Source organism: Leptidea sinapis, chromosome 24, assembly GCF_905404315.1.
Source record: "Leptidea sinapis chromosome 24, ilLepSina1.1, whole genome shotgun sequence".
Classification (NCBI taxonomy): Eukaryota; Metazoa; Arthropoda; class Insecta; order Lepidoptera; family Pieridae; genus Leptidea; species Leptidea sinapis.
In genome coordinates, this window is record NC_066288.1 from 9,350,208 (window position 1) to 9,373,140 (window position 22,933).

Sequence of the window (22,933 nt, forward strand, 5' to 3'; positions counted from 1 at the left end):
GAATGTGGCTGTCTGTTGAAACTCTTTTGCGCATGCAGGGATCGAAAAAAAAAACATACGAGTGTTGTTATGAAATTCTGTACAACATTACAACACTCGTTTAGATGATGTAATGGTTATTAGAACATTGGGTGTTTTAATGTTGGTGTAGATAAAGAAATAAACCACACAATTTTTTAATAATATAATAATAATAATAATATATTTTATTTGCATTTAAAAACCATTCAGTATAAAATAGAACAATATTTCATATTAAAATCAAACATAACGTATATAATAAAATAAAACAAATTAAACATCAGCTGCAAAGAGGCACAAGCTCGTCAAATGCTGACACACGTCATATTATGCTTGTCCAGCGCCGATCATCCGCTTGAGCCATTTTGTAACTTTGTAGCTGTCCCAACACTTATACGGTATCTAGTATACATTTTTTTTATATTCATTTTACAGCACCAGTGGGATGCTTCTTTGCTCAGGATGCCGGTTAGATTATGGCACACAACGGCGCCTATTTCTGCCGTGAAGCAGTACTGTGTTTCGGTCTGAAGGGCGCAGTGGCTAGTGAAATTACTGGGCAAATGAGATTTAACATCTTATTGAAAGTCAAAAACTACCACCCATTCCAAAAGGTATGCCTCAGACCTGAGAAGAACGGGCGCAACACACTCAGCGGGCTTCTTTTTTTTATAGAAATACGGTTACAATATAAAGTTGTACATAGCCTAAGAGCGGTCGCTCCATTTCCAATCTGTAGTATCATTAAAAAAAGTCATTTATGTTATAGTTTACCTTTACCACACAAACGTTTAACAATTCTTTTTAATTTCGTAATAGGTCATAGATATTTTATAGTAGTTAGTTGAGTCGTACATATTACATGTCTCCTTGAATAATAATAATAATGATCACACTTCACACAAAACAGTAAAGGGAGGATAAAATTGCTGAGTTTCTTACCGGTTCTTCTCAAAACAAGGTAGACTCTGGAACCGATGGCATCAAAATTGACTTTAATAAGTGCACACACTGTACCTAAATGGATAAAATTTAATCTAAACATATTGTTGGCTAGCTCCAAATGCGTATTAAGAATAGCGTAGTAAAAACATACTTAAATACATATAAAAACATCCATGTCTCAGAAATAACATTAATCATTAACTACGCGATAAGGTACGCGATTTAAATTATCAACAACAAAACATAATCTAACCTCATATATTTTGAAATTTAATTTTTATACCAAATGTATTTTGGCTAAATCCCAAAACCATTGTAAAACCAGCCAATAAACAAACCGAATCGGAATTAGTAATTACAACAGCTACAAATTAAGCTACACTAAGTGGCTAATACACCGAGCATGGATTATACAGATTATGGCATATTAATGGTGGCACGGTATACCGCGCCAAAACCAGTGCTAATATATCACGCAGTATCTACGCAGCACGAATACGAGACATACTGTATTTATTCAATTGATTATTCTTTTTTTTATGATAATAAGGGACGAGACGAGCAGGACGTTCAGCTGATGGCAATTGGTACGCCCTGCCCATTACAATGCAGTGCCGCTTAGAATTCTCGAAAAACCAAAACTTCTGAGCGGCACTAGAATTGCGCTCGTCACCTTGAGACAATATGTTCAGTCTCATTTGCCCAGTAATTTCACTAGCTACGGCGCCCTTCAGACCGAAACACAGTGATGCTTACACATTACGGCTTCGCGGCATCATGTGCATAGGAGCCTCGCACTGGTATATACTTCTATATATATTCGTTATACTTCATGAGAATAATGTATACGCCTCTTGATGAAATAGATCGGTGGCTAATAATTAGGTATAAGGGACCTTCTCAATCATAAAACACTTCTAATTTATTGAATAAGGCGTTATTTTACGGAAATCCATTATTATTCAAATGCTGTGCGCCTTCTCGAGTGTATGTTCCGCTAAGATTCGTCTTCAATCAGTGGGAGGCTCCTTTGCACAGGATACCGGCTAGATTATGGGTACCACGGCCACAACGGCGCCTATTTCTGCCTTTAAGCAGTAATGTGTAAGCATTATTGTGTTTCAGTCTGAAGGGCGCCGTAGCTAGTGAAATTACTGGGCAAATGAGACTTAATATCATATGTCTCAGGGTGACAAGCGCAATTGTAGTGCCGCTCAGAATTTTTGGATTTTTGAAGAATTCTGAGCGGCACTGCATTGTAATGGGCTGGGCGTATCAATTACCTTCAGCTGAACGCTCATCCCTTATTTTCATAAAAAAAATGTTTGCAATATTCTAGAATCGTTAATTAACATTATTGGCCAAAAAACCGACCTGCGTGACCGGTCGATATATGTTAACGACACAACTACGTCACGCTCCTGCTATGGCACCTAGCTCTGACCGCACTATAAACCTTTTTTTTTACAATACGGAACAAGATCAGCAGGAGTTCAGCTGATGGTAGTTGTAACGCCCTGCCCATTACATTCCTGAGCGGGTCACCTTGAGATAAAAGCTGCGTTGGCACTTGCTTTTATCTTATTGTACTTATTATTAAAGTATTATCTTGAAGTCCCTTCTTATTCTGTGTACCTGGTCAGAACACAGATTAGTTCATGGAGTAAGTATATTGAAAAAACATTTACATGAGTGAAAACTTTTAGCAGGATAACTACGCAAAAAATTTCAAAATGAGCTAGCTTCTCTCGAAGAATTCATAGCATGCCGTACTGAAAATTCCATGCGAATATTTTTAAATTGATTCGCAATGATAGCGATTCTGTCGCAAACTTTATACGAATTTCAGCAGGAAAATTCTCGTGAGATATTTCATGTTTGAATTTCTAAAATGTTGTATTCGATAACGGCCTACTACACGAAATAGTTCTCGAACAACGTTCCAACTTACTGTTATTGTTTGCTCTTTTACGTTTATATATTATACATAAGGATATTTTTATGATAATAAGGGACGAGACGAGTAGGACCTTTTGCTGATGGTTATTGATACGCCCTGTTACAATGCAGTGCCTATCAGGATTTGAAAAACCCAAAAATTCTGTGCGACTATAATTGCGCTCGTCACCTTGAGACATAAGATCGCATTTGTCCAGTAATTTCACTAATAACGGCACCCTTCAGACCGAAACACAGTAATGTTTACACATTACTGCTTCACGGCAGAGATAGGCGTCGTTGTGGTACCTATAATCTAGCCGGCATCCTGTGCAAAGGAGTCTCCCACTGGGTAAAATAATTTATATAATGCAATATTATAGTGTTAGCACTCGATGTTGGTTACATAGGGTTATATTCTTATTAATAAGACTAGTTATTCCGACAGACGTTGTTCTGTACATAATAAGTAAAATACTGTTTTTTATGAATTTGTCAATAATATTTCATAGCATCAAAAATATTTCGTAAAATATGCTCCCTGCGGGCCTACCATGAACTCTTATTGCGATTCAATTGACAACCTAAAAGTAACTGCTACGCTATTTCGTACCATGACGTGATTGGAGCTCTCTAATTTAGGTTAACGTCAAATCAACTGATTAAATCGCAATGATCTCAATTGAATGTCAAAAATGATATCACCTAATATCGCAAACTGATTTAGTTTGTTCATTCATTCGTACCATGAGGTGTTATTTCAACCTAAACTGGATAGCTTATTTGTCAAAGTGGCCGGTTCGAAAAAAGTTGCTACTTCCTTAGAGGAAAGTGGTGTAGTGTAAAACAAAATAGTGAAAATAAATACCAAAAATTAAAATACTAAAGACGAGGCAGTAAGGGCCCGGGCTATAGCCTCTTCGCAAGAACGAATTAAAAAAAATGTACTCTGTGGTCCTGTCAAATCAAACATGGTGCGTTCATAACTCGTTATTTTTACGAAAACACATAACCAAACATTTAATTTGTTATTCAAAGAACTATATTTATTTATATTACTATTATTTAATAAGTATAAAAAAGGGCTTAATGGTTTATAATTTGACGTAATTGTGCAATTTTAAAATGTATTTTTAGTATTTTCTACGCAAAAAAACCGCTAAAATCATATCATTTTAGGTTTCGAAACGCAATTTTATTTCGTTCATTCTTCATAAGCGATCCAAACGCCATTCAGTAAAGGCACTTCATGGTACGAATTTTAGTGATTCAGTTTAGGTACCTAAACTAAACTGCATCGGATTCGCATCGCTTCTTTTGTCGTTGTTGATGGTAGGTCCTCTGTTGTTTTAATGGGATTGTTTCACAGCAGAATTGTCTAACCGTGCGTCTATAAATTGTCTTATAGAAAATACGTCCATACTAAACAAACATTGTAAATAGAAGTAATTATGTGTCCCAAATCGAAATAAAACCTATCCTATCTCTCAAGTTGGAATATCTGCACTCCATGAAGTAATCCTTATTAAAATAACTGACTGGAACTAAGAGCCTAGACTTATTTATAAAAATAATATTCTCTTAAATGATCGCGTGTTATTACTGAATTTAATATTGATTATAAAATTATAAAAAGATTTTTAATCACAATGTTTCACTTGATCGGCCAGCGGTATTAATAAACAATTTAATTTTAATGAAAAATCATGCTCTAAATAGTATATTTTATTTATTAACATAAGTTACTAAAACGCTCACTTATGGTTTCCAAATAATTGTAATAACCTTTCAAAATAATTGAAACATAAAAACTTGGATCATACGACTAGATAGGCTATCACAGGTGTGGAAACGTCAAAAATTGAGTTTAGAACTATTTTTTACCTTTATTTTGAGCAACGTAGCTTGTCACGCACACCAAACCAATATTCCTGGCCTTTTTTTATCGGTTTTCTAAGAACAAGAGACTATCTAAACGTATATAAAATCTAAGCAAAAAAAATATGTAACTATAAATCAAGCATACAGCATCGTATCTAGCAGATGATTTTATGTTCTGTCAGTTGCGAGACTGACATAAATATGTTATGGTGAGTGCCCGTATATTAGGGTCCGGGCAGGCAGCTTAAGGGCTTAGGCCAGTCTATGGACTTGGCATATTCCTTGTAATGAAATATCGCTTAATACAAAGCCAGTATCAAGTATTATAATGCATAATGCAATTATTGGTTAGTAGAATACCATTGAAGCGTAATATAATTTTATGTTCGTTTTCAATATCATTTATTATGTGCATTTACCAGTGGGAGACTCCTTTGCACAGGAAGCCGGCTAGAGTATGGGTACCACAACGGCGTCTATTTCTGCCGTCAAGCAGTAATGTGTAAACATTACTGTGTTTCGGTCTGAAGGGCGCCGTAGCTAGTGAAATTACTGGGCAAATAAGACTTAACATCTTATGTCTCAAGGTGACGAGCGCAATTGTAGTGCCGCTCAGAATTTTTGGGTTTCTCAAGAATCCTGAGCGGAAGTGCAATTTGTAATGGGCTGGGCGTATCAATTACCATAAGCAGAACGTCTTCTTGAAAGTCGTAAAAATACTTATACTATAATCAGCCCCTTATTTTTCATAGTCAAATAATTACAGCTTGCATTACTTACAGAAAATTTACTGCCCATTAGGCAAGGCGTATCAATTGCCACCAGCTGAACGTCCTGCTCGTCACGTCCCTTATTTTCATAAAAAAAAATTAGATGAGTTACAAAACAACCAACCTTAAAAAACAGGACGTTATCAATACGTTTGTATTTTTGAAGTAAAAGTTGTTAAGGTGCTGAGAACTTTATTTCGTCACGCTTGGCTGTGTAACGCACATTAAAGTATAGTCGGTTCAAGTCAACTAAGGGAGACGTCTCTATATACGCCTCTATCGTGTTCTATTAAATCCTAAACCTCTTATATATCTATCTATATATAAAGGAAAAATTGTCATCATTGAGTTCTCAGCAACTATATCTTCGGTCTGTTCGTAATCTCTTACTTTGTACACCTGTTCATAAAACTTCTTTCTTTATCAACTTATTTACTGTGCAAGCTATTAACCTATGGTATTCTCTTCCCACTGAAATGAGAAATCCTCAAACTCTCCAATCTTTCAAAATAATACTCCTTAATTATTATTTTATCACTGTGATAAATTTATCACTCTTTTTCTTGTTATTATTTAATATATGTTTTTGTTTAAATTATATGTATATCGATAGCACCACCTACTGTTATCATATCAACTAAAACTATTTCAGTTTAGCCAGTACAGGTTGCCTGGAAGAAATGGCTTTTCAACCGACTTCAAAAATGAGGAGGTTCTCAATTCGTCGGTATTTTTTTTATGTTTGTAACCTCAGCACTTTTGACCGTGTGAACAGATTTTGATAATTCTTTTTATTTGGAAGCTGGTGCTTCACGTGTGGTCTCATTGCAAATTTGGTCCAGATCATGGTAACCATGAGTAAACCATAAAAGTCTTAGATTTGCTATAAGTATGTGCGCGACAAATTTACGAGTAACTCAATATCGCGCCAACCAATTTTGATAACAATAATAATCGTTACTAGAATTAAAATTGTATAAGAATACGCAATTATTTTTATACTTTTTAGTGCATATTATATCTTTTGTTTTGGAAAAGTGTTTTTGAAGTCGGTTGTTTTTTTGTTAAAATTTTTTTAAGCAATAAAGCCGCCTGTTGCTTGTTATATGCAATATAGATATAATATTTCATTTCATTCATTCATAGCGAAGTTGAAGCAGGTTAATAGTTGTGTTATATTTAATTAGAGACATAGTAATAGTTATTTATGCAACTATTGTGTAATAGGGGGTATTAAAATACGAACGTGGGTTTGATAATACACTGGCCTTCAAAAGTAAGTATCACACTTTTAAAATTGGGATATCGTTTTAAGTTCACAAGATACACTTTCGAAATAAAAAGGACTCCAAAGAGAATTTAATTTTGTACATAAAAACTTTACAGTCGGTAACCTTCTTAAAGAATTGGCTGAAAAAAAAGTTCAAAAACAAAACCATTCCTTTTTCAAAGTGGACGTTTCCGAATTACAATTTTACCATTCACATTTTTCTTTCTGATTTAAATTTTTTTCAAAATCGATGGGTCTTGTTTTAAAAATTTATTTATCATGCCTCTTTCAGTTGAAGAATGTGCTTTTCTGGAACTAGGCATCAGTATGCGTCGCACTGCAAGAATGGTGGGTGTGACGGTACGAACGGTCCAGAAGGTAAAGCGAAGATACGAAGAGACTGGACACCATCTGAGGAGACCTTGTAATGGCAGACCCAGGTGTACCAGTGCCCGAGAAGATCGTTATATAATTTCCACTGTGTTAAGAAATCGCCACCAAAATGCAGTTTAAGTCCTGCAACAGCTACTTCAGACCCGGAGGGACTACATTAGTGACAGTACAGTGAGAAGTAGACTTGCTGAAGCAAATTTGAAACCCCGAAGACCAGCGAGTGGCCCAAAACTCGAGAGACAGCATCGAGTAGCGAGACTGCGATACGCCCGTGAACACATGCAGTGGGATGAAGAAGAATGGTCAAGAATTTTGTTTGCAGATGAGTCTCGAATCTCCCTTTACACTTCTGATGGAAAGCGAAGTGTTTACAGGCGACCTGGTGAGCGATACCTTCAAGCCTGCATCTCAGAAAGAGTCCAATACGGTGGAGGCAGTGTACATGTATGGGCTGGCGTATCTTCAGAAGGTCGCACAGAGCTAGTAGCCATAGAAAATGGCACTCTCACTGGGCAAAGATATGCTCAAGAGATTCTCAATGAGTATGCAGGGCCGTATTTAGCAAATATGGGTGATGGATCGATGCTGATGCATGATAATGCCCGGCCACACACGGCTCATATCGTACAAGAGTATATTCAGGAGGTCGGTATCAGCGTGAAGGCTTGGCCATCAAGAAGTCCTGATCTCAACCCGATTGAACACGCCTGGGATGAGCTTGGGAGGCTAGTCAGAAATCGCAGACCACCACCTACTACCCTCAGGGCACTAAAGCAGGCCCTGGTAGAAGAATGGTAGAATATTCCCAACATCGGCTCCGAAACCTAGTGTTCAGTATGCCAAACCGGCTCGAAGCTGTAATCAGAGCTCGAGGAGGCAATACCAGTTATTAAAAATTAAATAACATGTAAAACATTTCAATTGAATTTTATTACACTAAATTCATTGTTCTATTTTCATTGTTTTATCTTTTTTAAGTTAAAAATGTTACTAATGTATAATTTTAGTTTCTAAGAATTAAAGCCTATAAAATTTGCAAAAAAACGTTTTTAATCTTAAATCTCTACAAAAAAATTTAATTTGAAAAGTGTGATACTTACTTTTGCAGGCCAGTGTAGTTAACATGAGTGTTTTAATACCTAATTATCAACAGTTGCATACAAGTCTTTATCTACACCCATAATATGAATCCTCTATAAAAGATTCTGAAACAGTTAGGTCACTGCTAACATTAAAAAAGTCAGTCCTAGTAACCATAATACCAACCAATGGAGTGTTATTATGAAAACGGATGATGTAATGTTGTACTGAATTTCATTACAACACTCGTTTGGATGATGTAATGGTTATTATGACATTGGGTATTTTAATGTTGGCAATAAGCTAAACATCTTATAATCTTTAATAGAGGATTTAAAGCGTGGATGTAGATAAACTATCATTATGTGCAATGTTAGTCACTCTCAGGCGTCGATACCATCCATTATGTGATGTTATTAGTGTTAATCAAATTAATGGGGGTGGCGACAAATGGAATTTGTCACACTTACACACGATAATCCGACCTGCTTAGGGCCGGAATAATCGAACCAAACCACATTATTAACAAATGCATTTACATATTATCATTTTCAAATGATTTCGACGTATTCCTTCTCATATTATAAAGTTTATTTTAACAGATATTTGTGTACTTTAAGATTTTTGTTTTATTTTATATTTTATCAAATAAACGTATACAAATGATAAATTGTTTGGTCAATTAGTGCGTAATACTATTTATATGAATTACTCACTTTTTTACATTTATTTTTAATTAATTACTCACTTCGTGATTCTTTTTTTTTCGGTTTAGTTTGTAATTGCGCTATTAATATTTTAACTTGACTTAATTAATATTTTCAAATATCGATAATTTACGAAAAAAAAATTATGTTTTATCGTATTTTTCTACTTCAATATAGTCAACGTTACGGGCTGTTGACCTTTTGACCTTTGTTTTATGGTTTAAATTATGCTTCTATTATTATAATTATAACTAATCCAGCAAACGTTGTATTGCCATATAAAGTAATTAAAAAAAAAATTAAAATTTTTGGGGGGTGTAAAAAATTGATGCAACCGATTCTCAGCCCTACCAAATATATCGAACTACAATTATTGTATTCGATTGCCATCTTACTAACCTATTGAGGTTCTGTGAATGGAACAGAAAAATATAAAAATCGTGATAGAAAATTGTAGATCGTAGAAGGGCGAACATTTAAAGTATTATTTTTTTTCAATGTTAAATCATATTAAAATTAAAAATTAAAAAAATTGTTAAGAAATAAATTATATTTAGAGGTCACTTTTATCATTTAAGGGTATGAAAAATAGATGTTGGACGATTCTCATCCCGATATGCACACAAAATTCCATACAAACCGTTTGGAGGAGTTCTGTTACAAACACCGGGACACGAAAATTTTATGCATTAGTGGGAAAATGTTGGAGCTATAAATATTGTTTTAGCTTTTCTAATACCACCGTGCGACCACACTTGCGTCAACACTCTGGCTCCTTCTCATGACTAAGCTACTTCAGTTGGTACTGGGGCTGCTACTTTGACTACCGAAGACAGAAAACAATGCAAATATGTCGATGTCAGTGAGTCCTATATCTGTGTGCCGTTTGGTGTCAAGACACTTGGCCCATGGGACCTTACACGGGGAGAATGTACAAAGTACTATCTACGCGTCTCAATAAAGCTTCTGGAAATCCAAGCTATCCAAGGTAGCGCGGAAATACTGCCAGTATTCTGGATATACTTCATCGGATTTATAGATACATTCTTTTGTTTTTGTTTGAATGAATCGCTTGTTAAAGATATGTTATTGTTTCAGACTGAAATATGTTCAAGTGCCCTGACTGACGTCATCAATGCAGTCGTTAACGGAACTGACGGTTGTCTCTTCTGCTTCGGACATGCAGGACTAGGTAATATTTATTTTGATATTATATTTATAAGTAGGTACTGCCTACCATAGAAAAAACTTAGGGTGCAAATAAAAAACATTTTCTCTAAGACTATCAATCACACACTAGACCAAACTATACACATAATAAAATCGTAACAGAGTAAAAACTTAACATTTTATAGTTTTTGTTTTTTCAATAATACTTGCGGATTGTTCTACAGAAAAATATCGATAGAATATAGAATGATAGAATTTTAGTCTGCTTGTATATCCAGGCAAAATACAAAAACTTCTGTATTTGAATGAATTCAAATTTTGCATGACTTAACAAGGTCGGGACAACGTATAAGCTACATAATTTTATCAAACGAGATACAGATCGAGATCGAGATATTATTGCAGCAGCTAGTTACTCCGGTAAAGGCATAATAGAAACGAATCTACAAAATACTAGTTAAGTTTAAGAAATAAAGAGATATATCCGAGATATTAAAAAAAAATGTCACGGTAGCCCTCTGTTAGTGGAGATAACTTTGAAAGTTTATTTGTTAAGACTCGGAAACTTTAAACTACATTACGCATTACAGAATTACCTCGAAATTTGCGCTTGTAAGTTTTAAATCTTGATTTTAACTTGCACAATCTTTAGTGCAAAAGTTGGCAAGTTCTAAATTAGGTACAAGTTTAAATATTCAGTTTGGGAAGTACTTCCACTATTTATTAGACCACTGGGGGGGAAGTTCCGTGGAGTGCAGGAATTTGCATCGAAATGGGAAAACCGCACGTTTCTGATTGAAAGTTTTATAAATAGGGACTTATCTGTAGGATGGAACTAAATTAGTTATCACAGACTTCTAAGCAGTGATTCTTAAAGAGAGCCCAAGATTCTTACGTAGTTACATTTTGTTTTAGTAAGAAAAATCTTTATAAATTCTTCCAACAAACATTTAGATTCCCACATAATAGCAAAGCCGGGAATGGAACCTAAATGCACATATATACCTTGCGGTGTGTATTTGCGAAATATAAGTATTTTATAAAAACATATAATAATGCTATTCACTATTTGTTTAAATTGAAAATGCATAAATTATTCTGAATGAGTTACTTACAATAGAAACCAAAGAAGATTAAACATTTATTAAAAGATGTATAAATATTGTACAAATTTGTAACATTATTCTTAGTTCAATAGAATTATTAGTCATCGAATGTAAATATAATAAGATCTGTATATACAACAGATTCTCCGACGTTTATCCGTGGATTAAATTTAAAACCCTTTTCAAATTTAAAAATCAAATATTATTAGATAATAAATATTATTAGATTTTTATCAAATTAGTCAAACCATTAAACCAACATATTTTGTAATTCAATAAGTAATACATTAATATTTACTTAGCTCTTAAGCTATAATTATTAATATTTGAGATACTAAACAAGATACTTCCCAACACGGTAAGACTCGGCCCACGTTAAGGATTAAGGTTTTAAATGCAAATTGAATGAAAGCCTCACAGATGGAACTTGTGCGGCGTGTGGTTGAGTTTCTGAGGCTTTAGTTAGGGACTCGATACATCTTACAATAGTTTTTACATTGATTTAATTACAAACATTTTAAAAAAATTAAAAATGGTAAATTATCAGAGTTATGAGTTATTGAGGATACAATATTGGAGGTGGACTTGATAATCTTAAATTTTTGCTATATTAGGTAGTTTAAAGTGTAAAATATCAACTGTTTATTAAATTATGTATATAAATTATGATTATCACTACTTATAATATGTAATATTAATACGAAACATATTTGTCTCAAGTAATAACACCACCAACTTCAAATTAATGTTTGAGAACTACTTTTTCTTTAGTTAGTAGGTCACAATTTTTTTTATTTCGAAATAGCTGCTTTATTTGCTGACAATAAGCTAAGTAATATAAAAGTCAATTTCAATTTGTTTGTTTTATTTATTTAAAGAAGATTTTTTGGTTCACAATTTGATGGTAGGTACATTATCTTTTGATTTTCATTTCTTTGATAGTCATTATATATTTGTTTGTCCAATTTGCCTCTCAGTTCCAAAGAACAATAATTATAGTTAAAATCTCTTATTTGTTTAACGGAATTTCAATGTTAATAATTTATGTATATTGTTTTTGTAGTAATGTAAATGTTTATAGTAAATATATGTTTTTGTAAATTGTGTCTAAGAGTTAGAATCATATATAATATTTTATATTAGTATTTAATTCGTATTTAATCAAATTTAGAACAATAATAAGGTAACTTTATAATATTATTCACATAATAAAAAGTTTGACAAAAAAAACAATATTATAATATAATTTGAAGACGATATAGCGCAGTGGTTAGTAACGAGACCCCAGGTTCGAATCCATGTAGGTGCAAACATTTATAATATTATGGATGTTTATTTCCGAGTCATTAATGTTTATATGTATTTAACATGTATGTATTAAGGATATCTATGCCTTATTTATATGCCTAGTTTGGGCCAAGATATATTGTGTAAAAATGTGTCAATAAAAAAAAAGTCGCTGTAATGGCTTCGCTGCTAGATGTGTTGTACCCCTTCCCTCATCTTACTTATTTTGGGGATTGTCGATTCAGACGACTGAATAATTTCAACCTCGCTTAATTATATCAAAGTTTGAAGCAACTGTACAAATAATGATATCATACTAAGATACATATTAGAGAAGGCATTTTTATAACGCCTTCTCAAAATGTAAGCCATCTGTCTCATTTATTACGCATTACCTGATTATCTTAGACCGTTAAGGGTTTTAAGTGAGTATGAATAACCAAAAAATCTGCTTAAAAAGACATGTTAGACACTAATGTGGTTGTGGTTTTGTGGCCTTGTCCAAATAAATTTTCTGACATCTCTTGTATTTCGTTTCGCATTAGTTATTAGAATAATCTGATTACCTTAGACCGTAAAGGCTTTTTAGTGAGTATTAATAACAAAAGAAATCTATTTAAAAAGACATATTAGATTCTAATGTATTGGGGTTGTGGCTTTGTCCAAATAATTTCCTGACATCTCGTGCATTTAATTTTGCATTAGTTGAATGTTAATTTTTATGAAAAACAGTGATGAGACAGCAAGAGTTCCACCGGATAACGCCCTGTCCATTACAATGCAGTGCCGCTTTGGATTCTTGATTGTACCCAATATTCTGATCGTGTCCATTTTGATTTATAAGATGTTATCAGACCAGTAATTTCAATAGCTACAGCCCCGTAATACCGAAACACAATAATGTTTGCACATTTCTGTTCCATAACAAGAAAATGCCTCCCACTTGTAAATCTGTTTAAAGATATATCTCGGCTATTTCAGACTTATTAATAATTGCTTGTATCTGAAATGAGTATGAATTTTATAGTAAATATTATCTGACCCGACAGACGTTGTTCTGTACATAATAAATAAAATACTGTTTTTTTATTAATTTGACAATAATATTTCATAACATCAAGAATTATTTTGTAAAATATGCTCCATGTTGTTTTAATGTAATTATTTACAGAACTGTCAAACCGGACGCCAATAAATTCTCTCATAGAAAACATGTCTATACAAAACAAATATTGTAAATAAAAAATAATTATGGGTCCTAAATCGAATTAAAATTTACCCTATCTCTGAAGATAGATAAATCTGCACTCCATTAAGTAATCCCCACTAAAATCCGCTCATTAGTTTAGGTTTTTCCAGTGTACTACTGGAAACAAACATCAACACACTGGATTTATGTAATAATATTAAGATACTAGCTGACCGAGCAAACGTTGTATTGCCATATAAAGTAATAAATAAAAAAATCCATTGCCATCTCGCAACCCTATTGCGGATCTGTGGTTGTATCAGAATAATATAAAAACCGCGATAGAAAAATATGTGTTTATCGTAGGCGGGTGAAAATTTTAAGTTGTATGTATTTTTTAAAGTTGTATCGTATAAAAATAAATAATATATCTAAAAAATAAAAAAAAAAATGGGTTGTCTCCCCTTAACATTTAGGGGGATGAAAAATAGATGTTGTCTGATTCTCAGACCTACCCAATATGCATACAAAATTTTATGAGAATCCGAGAAGAAAAACCGTTTCGGAGTAGTTTAACTACAAACACCACGACACGAGAATTTTATATATTGGATTTTTGAACATTAATTCAGAATATATTTTCTACTCCAGAAACAAGAACTACTAAAAATACCCCAGTTCTTTAAAGACTGAAGTACTCTTAGGTAATATATGTCTAAATTGAACTATGCGCTTACCATATTGTATTAAATGTAATTTTGTTGAAATTTATAAAACTTTAAATCAAGCCATTGCGATATATAGATAGCGTACTAGCAGAAGAATTTTTGTAAGGCAACATGTTTGTAATACATCTTTTGACCTCTGGTATTGGTATTGTAGGATTACTGGTTTTATCTTTTTTTATGAGAATAAGGGACAAGACAAGCAGGACGTTCAGCTAATGATACAATATACGCTCTGCCAATGAGATGCCACGTAGTTTTCTTGAAAACTCCAAAAGTTCTGAGCGACACCACAATTGCGCTCGTCACCTTGAGACATAAGATTTTAAGTCTCATTTGCCCAGTAATTTCACGAGCTACGGCGCTCTTCAGACCAAAACACATTAATATTTACACATTACTGCTTTATGGCAGAAATACGAGTAGGCACCATTGTGGTACTTATAATCTACCCGGCATCCTGTGCAAAGAAGCCTCTTACTGGTGAAATCTTGCCATTAAGTGGGCCATTTGCCAATAATTTACCCTCTCTTTAATCATACTATGCTATCCGGCAGAGATTAAAAGATGACGTCTGAAATAGGCACTGCCATTTAATTACTCTCAGAATGCATTTATTTCTGAAGCGGTGTTAAAGAATAAATTCTAAAAAAAAAATGAGTTTTTATTACTGCCACCTTAAGCCGTCAAACTAGAACACACGAGTAAGTGAAGCGCTAATTCGAGGATGATAAAGGTAGCTGTGTTTCTCCTGTCGAAAACTAGCGGCTTTACAAATAAACTTGGTATAAAGTTATAACTGATGACAAACAAAGAAAATGCAAAATGTTTACAATATCGTTGACAACACTGTCAATACAATGATAATTCTGAAGTTTTCCGAAAGACAAGCTGCTTTGCAAATAACGCGGGAAACGTTACACGTCCGAACAAACCATTCGTAAGCAAAATGTCCATTTGTAAACATTTTACATATTCTTGGTTTATGCTTAGATATAACTTTATGCCAATTTTATTTGTAAGGCCGTAGGTGTTCCTTTAAGGGAACGTATAAATAAAGACTCCAAAACTGGTGAATCTAAAGTATATTAATTTTACTTTTACATTTACTTTTACAACATATATGAGGTGAGTACTGCGGCCGATAGGGTTTTTTTTATGAAAAATGACGGGCAGGACGTTTAGCTGATGGTTATTGATAAGCCCATTGCAATGCAGTGCCACTCAGGATTCTTGAAAAACCCAAAAAGTCTGAGTCACACTACAATTGTGCTCGTCACCTTGAGACATGAGATGTGAAGTAAGGTTAGTTAGTTTACTTAATTTATGATGTGTTCGTGACGGTCCTTGGCAAACCGAGTGGTGGAGACTGGACTGGCAGTAATGATGTGCAAATCAAATCAAATCAAATCAAAATCAGTTTATTCACGTAGGTCACGGAAATGACACTTATGAATGTCAAAAAAAAATCTTTCTTATTGAATCTACCGCTACTTCGTTAAGAGTTGAGCTAATGAGAAGAAGTAGCAAGAAACTCATTGCCACTCTTTTGTATCAATATTTGTATTTAAGTACATCGATTTACAAATCATTTCAAATTACAATATAATATGTAAAATGTAAAATGATGCAGCAGACACACTCAAACGTCAAATAGTCAATGTCTTACGCGAGTAAGTCAAAAAAAGTAAATGTAAATTAATACAAAAGTTATTGAGTACATCATCACACATGCATCATCCACATACACCATTAATAAATAAAGGTATTCTGTGAGCATTTTATAAGCCGCAACATTAGTTTTTATATTGATAAACTTTTACACAATTATCTTACTTACTTTAACATAATATATAAATACAAATAAACATCCATGACTTGGATACAAACATCCATATTCATCATATAAGTGTTTGCACCTACCGCGATCCGAACCCGGGAGTAGCTCAGTATGCAGGGTGACTAACCACTAAGCACTGGGCTATATGGGTCGTTGATGTTCTAAAATAATACTAAGGTACTCTATATACACAGGCAAGTCGTACACAATGCTGGGGCGACCTGAAGCTTCGGAGTTGGGAGCTGTGCCATGTGCCATCTCGTGGTTGTTCCGTGGCATTGCAGAACAGCGGCACAAGTGTGGCACGAGGTTCTCGGTTCGCGTCTCAGCGGTGGAGCTCTGCACCAACACCAATCAGATACGGGATCTACTAGCGTCTTATCAAAATGGTTTGTATACAAATCACTACATAGTATAAAACAAAATCGCTTTCTCTGTCCCTATGTATACTTAAATCTTTAAAACTACGCCAATGATTTTGATGCGGTTTTTTTATAGATAGAGTGATTGAAGAGAAGAAAGTGAAGAAGTGTTAAGCAAAGACAATAGAATGCCGCTTGCTTCTATCCTTACAAACCTCACGCGCTTCTTCTACATTCATTACTCTTTTCATACATGCTCGCCGGTTGCGGGTGCTTCGGACCTTTCCTTTTTTCAAAACGTCCCAAATTTGGTCGGCGATTGTTCTACGAGGTCATTTGCCTTATATATTTTATAAGTCATTCTTTGTTCACTCATTCGCTCCACGCTTAAAATTAAAGTTCGTTAAAATATTTTAATAAAATAATTAAAAACTAATTAACTAAATTACAAAACACATCTTCCGGTTATCCGGTGGTAAACTTCGATCTCCACCAACTATTTGGGAGAACCTTTATATGGAAGGTCATATAGTTGTAGAATACGGCGGTTGGTGGCTGCTCAACAGTTGGGTTTAAAAAAAAACTTCCTTGTAATCCATAGTTAGGATAAATCCCAAACAACCAGATCGTATTGTGTACTGAAACAAGAAATTTCAAACTGCTGGCTTTCCAATATTATTTCGAACAAAAAATTGATGTGTCTTTGTATTCTACGCGCGTACACCTAGCTAATAGGCCGGAAATGCTCCTGTATGACGAATACAATATGGTTTGTAAAGTGGCTTTGGTACAGTTCAGTTCAGTGCAGCCCTGTTTCACTGCGACCAATGTGATCTATTGTGATATATAGGTACACTATATACATACACTAGTCGGTTCTGCTCTTCCATAATATATCCTATCTATGAATAATCAATCCAAATCTGCAGTGATGACCACATCAACATTGGTGCGCCGATAGTATTTTCTACTGTGATTCATCTTTTTTACACTTCAGATATTATACAAATTAATAGCTTCTTAATTTGTTCCCTAGACACTGAGCAGTCGCCAGGAGTATACCTTCGCGATGATCCTCTACTCGGAAACCAGCTGCAGAACCAATCGGAACTGAGGGTGCATAGTGCTGAAAAAGCCGCTTTTTACTTGGACGCGGCGCTTCAAACGCGCGGCGCACGGGAGGAAGGAAAAGATAGTCATCTGCTGTACACACTCCATGTCTATCAATATAGCGTGGGTGGTAAAGGTGCTGGTGAGTAAAGTAACTTTTTATTATTAATATGATCATGTCTAACATGTAACATATGGAACATATAGATTACTGCGAATTATCGTGTTGTGGTCATTATGTAGCTGATTAAAATTTCGACAAAAATATTATTATTACAGCCTAAGCCGAACGATGCGTCACTCGAACGGTTGGGTCAGTTGATATAAGCGCTCAGACGGAACCCGACAGGTCGTTGGTTCGACCTCCGCATCATACATTAATTTTGATTAAAAATAATTAATACTAGAAGTTAGGGATATCTTTTTAAAGATTACAAATTGTTTTCCAAAAGTATTTTCATGAAACTTGTTACAGCCTAGTTTTTATTTTAGGTACCTCAAGTGCATAATAATAAAACTTATTAATCAACGGCAAAAAAATATTTAATTAAATTGATTTAATTGTATAAGATTTTTGCCACTCATTTAGTGACTAACGAATAACGGATACGAATTATGAGCGTACTCAATGCCATTCTAATCATGTGATAAATTTCCCTTGATTATTATTCTGTTGTAGAGTAATTAAAACTTTATCATTACGGTGATATTGCTCTGGCAATTTTAGATCATTGAATTATTTATGATAAAACTAGTACATATTTCATATCGTTTTATCCTTGTACTTATCACATAAATGAAATCAATCAATTAAATTTTAGATTATAATAAAATAGTTTAAAGAAGAAATAACTTATTTTCTTTGTTTGCAGTTGCCGGAGGTCGAAGCCGATTACATCTAATCGACTTAGGAAACTCAGAACGCGGAAAAACTAACGGCGGGATACCATTATCCGGCTTAGGAAATATACTGCTAGCTATATTTAATGGTCAACGACATTTACCGTATCGTGATCACAATCTTACTCACGTTTTAAAAGAATGTCTTGGTTCTTTGACATGTCATACAGCAATGATCGTACACGTGTCTCCCAATGTGCAAAACTATTCTGATACATTGACCACCTTACAACTAGCTTCGAGAATACACAGGCTGAGAAGAAGAAAAGTTAAATACACTTCAAATAATAATCCTGGTTCTGGTGGCAGCTCTGGAGAAGACGCCGCAAAGCCAAGCAGTAGCGATCCAGATCCATCGAGCAGTGATCTATCAGCGGATACAGTAATATACGTTGGGCCTTTAGATGATGCTACTGATGGCGAACATCCACCAGTTTATATTCCTCACTTAAATTCAGGTGATAATAGAGGTTCTTTAAGTAAAGCATTAAGAGGTTCAGCTGCAGAACAAAAACATAAATCATCCCTATCAAAAGTAGTTGAAGAAAAAAGTCCAGTACATAAGCTACATTCTTCCCCCAAATCTTCACCTCTCAAAAACTCTATTCAAACAATTCATACACCAAAAGCATCTCCTGTTCATTCAATTACAATAAACAAACCGACTCAAATAAAAAAGACGATTGAAAGAAAGCATTCAGAAGAAGGTAGAAGTGATGAGCAATGGATAGATGGACCTCGAATATCAAAATCAAAATTGGTAGAGGCACGGCACATTATTAAAGAAACTCAATGCAAAAAGCGTGAAACTTGGATCGATGGACCTATGCAAGAGCCTAAATTGCCTTTACAATTTGAATCAGTACCAATACAACCAAAGCCTGGTCAAGCACCCCTTCAAGTGGATATTCTCAATTCATATACAAACGAAAGTATCGGGTATGGCTACATGGATAATCACAAGAAAAACATGATCAGGAAATGGGTAGAAAACCAAACATCTCAAATTCAAAAATCGAGACATAATTCACCAAACCACAAACCGCAGCCACCTCAGAGAGATTCAAGTTTGAAATCTATTGAAGGTTCAGATACAACACACAAAATGGAAGTTATGAAAGATACAAAACGCGTTCATGTTGAAGAATCTACTATAAGAACGGGCTTAAAATCAGGTTCTAAGACAATAGAAGAAGAGAACGTGGGTCCTCCTGGTAAGAAACCTAATTCTTCAAAAGTTGTTGGTAAAAATGAAATTGATGAAGATGATGACAGCGAAGAATTGGCTGAAATTCCACCAGCGCTACCCCTTATTCAGCCTAGTAGTCTTAGTAGTAGAGAAGTATCAATGGAAAGTTTGGATAGTAAATATAAAGAAAGAATGAGGATGGATGATGAAATCATATCTAGCCATAGTAGAGATATTGATCCTCAAGGATATAGTAAAGGCCCCGCTGAAGATGAAGATGAAATATTAGAAATAATTGAAGTAGAAGAATTTTTAGAAGCCGTTCCCATGCAAGATTGTTGTCTGCAAGTAACAGAAGAAGATATTGCATATTGTATGGGCTTCACTAACTTTGATGGTGAAGATGAAGATCATCCACTAAGAATATTAAGCCAAGAAAATTTAACAGTTGCTTCAACGTTTACAGATACTTTGTCATTATACAGTGAAGTTGAGCGGCAAATACGGAACGAAGCATATCTTAGACAAACGATGGAATTATATGCGCAAACATTTGGTGAGACTGCGGGTGATTTCAATCCTCATACTAGTTCTCCATCTTCTAGGTCAAGACTTGAAGAGCTAATTTGTTTAACTGAAATGTATGGACCTAGAAAATTGTCTGATACAAACAATCAAGCAACATCACGAATGATTCCTCAATTTCAATCGATGTCATTGTGTAATGTAAGAGATACAGAGGAGTATCAAGGTGATGGCTCAGTATACAGTGAGCCTGCTTATAGGCCAAGTGATAAAATATGTGATAGTTGTAAGCGGACAATGTCAAGACCAGGTAGTGCTGTTGGAGATTGCGAGGCATATCAAAATTTAGATGTTACACATGAGTGCTACGGCCCATTTGAAAGGTATCGAGGAAATGATGTCACTGATGCTCGTATAGCGTCACTACGACATCCTGACGGGGCATCAGATCCAAATTTACGAGAAGAAAGCCGAATACCAGGAAATGGTATGCCATCCACTACCTTTCGTGAATTAAAATCAAATATGCATTTAGAAGTTAAACCACCTGTAGTTACAACTGAACCACGCTCAGAAAAATGTGAGAAGGGCGATAAATCAATTGCTAGAGTAGTGGCTGGTTCAAAGCCTGATGGTTACGACAGTGGTCATGAGTCGACGCCGAGAACTGGGAAACACAGTCCGGCGGGTACTTCAAGGCGAGCTGAATCTGGATATGACTCTGTACCGAGAGATTCTGATGCATCCTCTTTAGACTCATATCCTACGCGTAGGGCTGCGGTGGCAAGAGCACATGCTAAAAAACATACAACAGCGAAATATAAACAGCACAGTGATCGATCATTCTGCTCATGGTTGAGAAATCCTTTTACGTGCAAATATGCTGACACAGATCCCGAAATCAGTGATTTTTAATCCTACGTTATGATAAAAAGTTCTTGAAAATCAAAATTCTAAATATATGTATCACTAAGCTACGTTACCGAATTTAATCTGGAGACTGCTTTTGTACTCTTGATATACACTTATTTATACAACAAAAGCTTGGGCACTCGAATATTGTTACCACCGTATTTTTCTACCTTGATGGCTTCTAGTGTCGCTGGAAATGTTATAGAGTCAGCAAAAAGCCACGTTTCTCGCATAACTTTTGTAAATATAGAAAAATACAACGAATATATATCGGCACTAAGTATACTTAACGCTCATTTAGAAATTTTATATCTATATTGATCTATGTTTAATGTTTCACTTGTTATAGTGTTTCGATGCATTTCTTTTGTAAATATTTTCACGAAAGATCTAGTGTCTTCCCAACTCCTAATAAATTAGAAGCGGTATTATATGTAATTTTTCAGACATTTTGTCCAATCACTTGATATAATGTCTAGACTTATCTTCAACTTTAGATTTTTATTTAATACATGAGTAGTTGCCACTCTATTATATTTCTTTGAGATTGTATCATTTCGAATAAGGATTCGTTAAAAAATCGTATAATAATAAATGCTTGTGTATCAAATAAAGTTTAAGTGAATGGATTCAATGTTGTTACCTTAAGTGATAAGACTGTTGTCGATGCCATGTTTAAATAGCTTTATCTATGGCTGATGTGAATAATAAAATATATAATGTGCAGGGTGATATATTTACCATCTGCGAACACCGTGCTTGTGTCATCACTAATTCTCATAAAAATTTACGTGGTCTAAGTTTTCTTGATCGCACCTCAGTGGTATGGTCCGGCACTTGAAAACATAATAACATCAGCTAGTTGGCTTAAATATTGAATACTAAATAAATAGTTACGGATTCTCCAATTCCTGTGAAAATATTTAAATAGGGTCGTTTGAGTTTGTTTTTTTTATCAAGAATGCAAGGTTTACTTAATTATTCACATCAGTCTTATAATAATTCAAGATCGGCATGTCCGTCTGTATATAGCATTCAATGTCGCTTTATCAAATGTTGGTATATGGGTTAATGCTTTATTGTCGATGTTTTGTTAATATACTATATTATTACTATTATGAATATATATCATGAATTCTATGCGTTCGTATTAGTTTAATAAACCGTTCTATTTAAAGTATATTTGTTTGTTTTATTGGTATAAATTACAAGCTTCTGAAAACTAAAGCTACACGCGTCTCAAACGCACTTTTGGGGTAAAATACCCAATAGGATAATATTCTTCAATAAATACCTTCCACTAAATATCACCGTCTCACCATATTAAAACATTGTGGTTTTCAAGGATTTTTTTATGATTAATGATTAATGCAGCGCCGATCAAGATTTACCCAGGGCCCCAAAACTTCTGAGCGGCACTACATTTGCGCTTGTGCATCACGTTGAGACATAAGATGTTAAGTCTCGTTAGCACAGTAATTTCATTAGCTATTGCGCCCTTCAGACAGTATCACAATAATGTTTACACATTACTTTACATTTGCGTCACGGCAGAAATTGGCGCCATTCTGGTTCTTATAATCCAGCCGGCATCCTGTGCAATGGAGTCTCCC

At 34.5% G+C, this 22,933-nt stretch overlaps 1 protein-coding gene across 3 annotated transcripts in view; it reads left to right on the top strand.

Annotated features, from left to right (window-relative positions):
• The window catches only part of LOC126971758 (kinesin-like protein CG14535), a 153,639-nt gene extending 131,139 nt beyond the window's left edge, over positions 1-22,500 (top strand). For all 3 annotated transcript variants that reach the window (XM_050818149.1, XM_050818150.1, XM_050818151.1), the window contains exons 5-8: positions 10,104-10,197; positions 16,517-16,711; positions 17,721-17,936; positions 18,667-22,500. In XM_050818149.1, coding sequence (XP_050674106.1) covers positions 10,104-10,197; positions 16,517-16,711; positions 17,721-17,936; positions 18,667-21,323 — 3,162 coding nt within the window. In that variant the 3' untranslated portion in view covers positions 21,324-22,500. The remainder of the gene's footprint in view (positions 1-10,103; positions 10,198-16,516; positions 16,712-17,720; positions 17,937-18,666) is intronic.
• Positions 22,501-22,933: the final 433 nt, after the last annotated feature.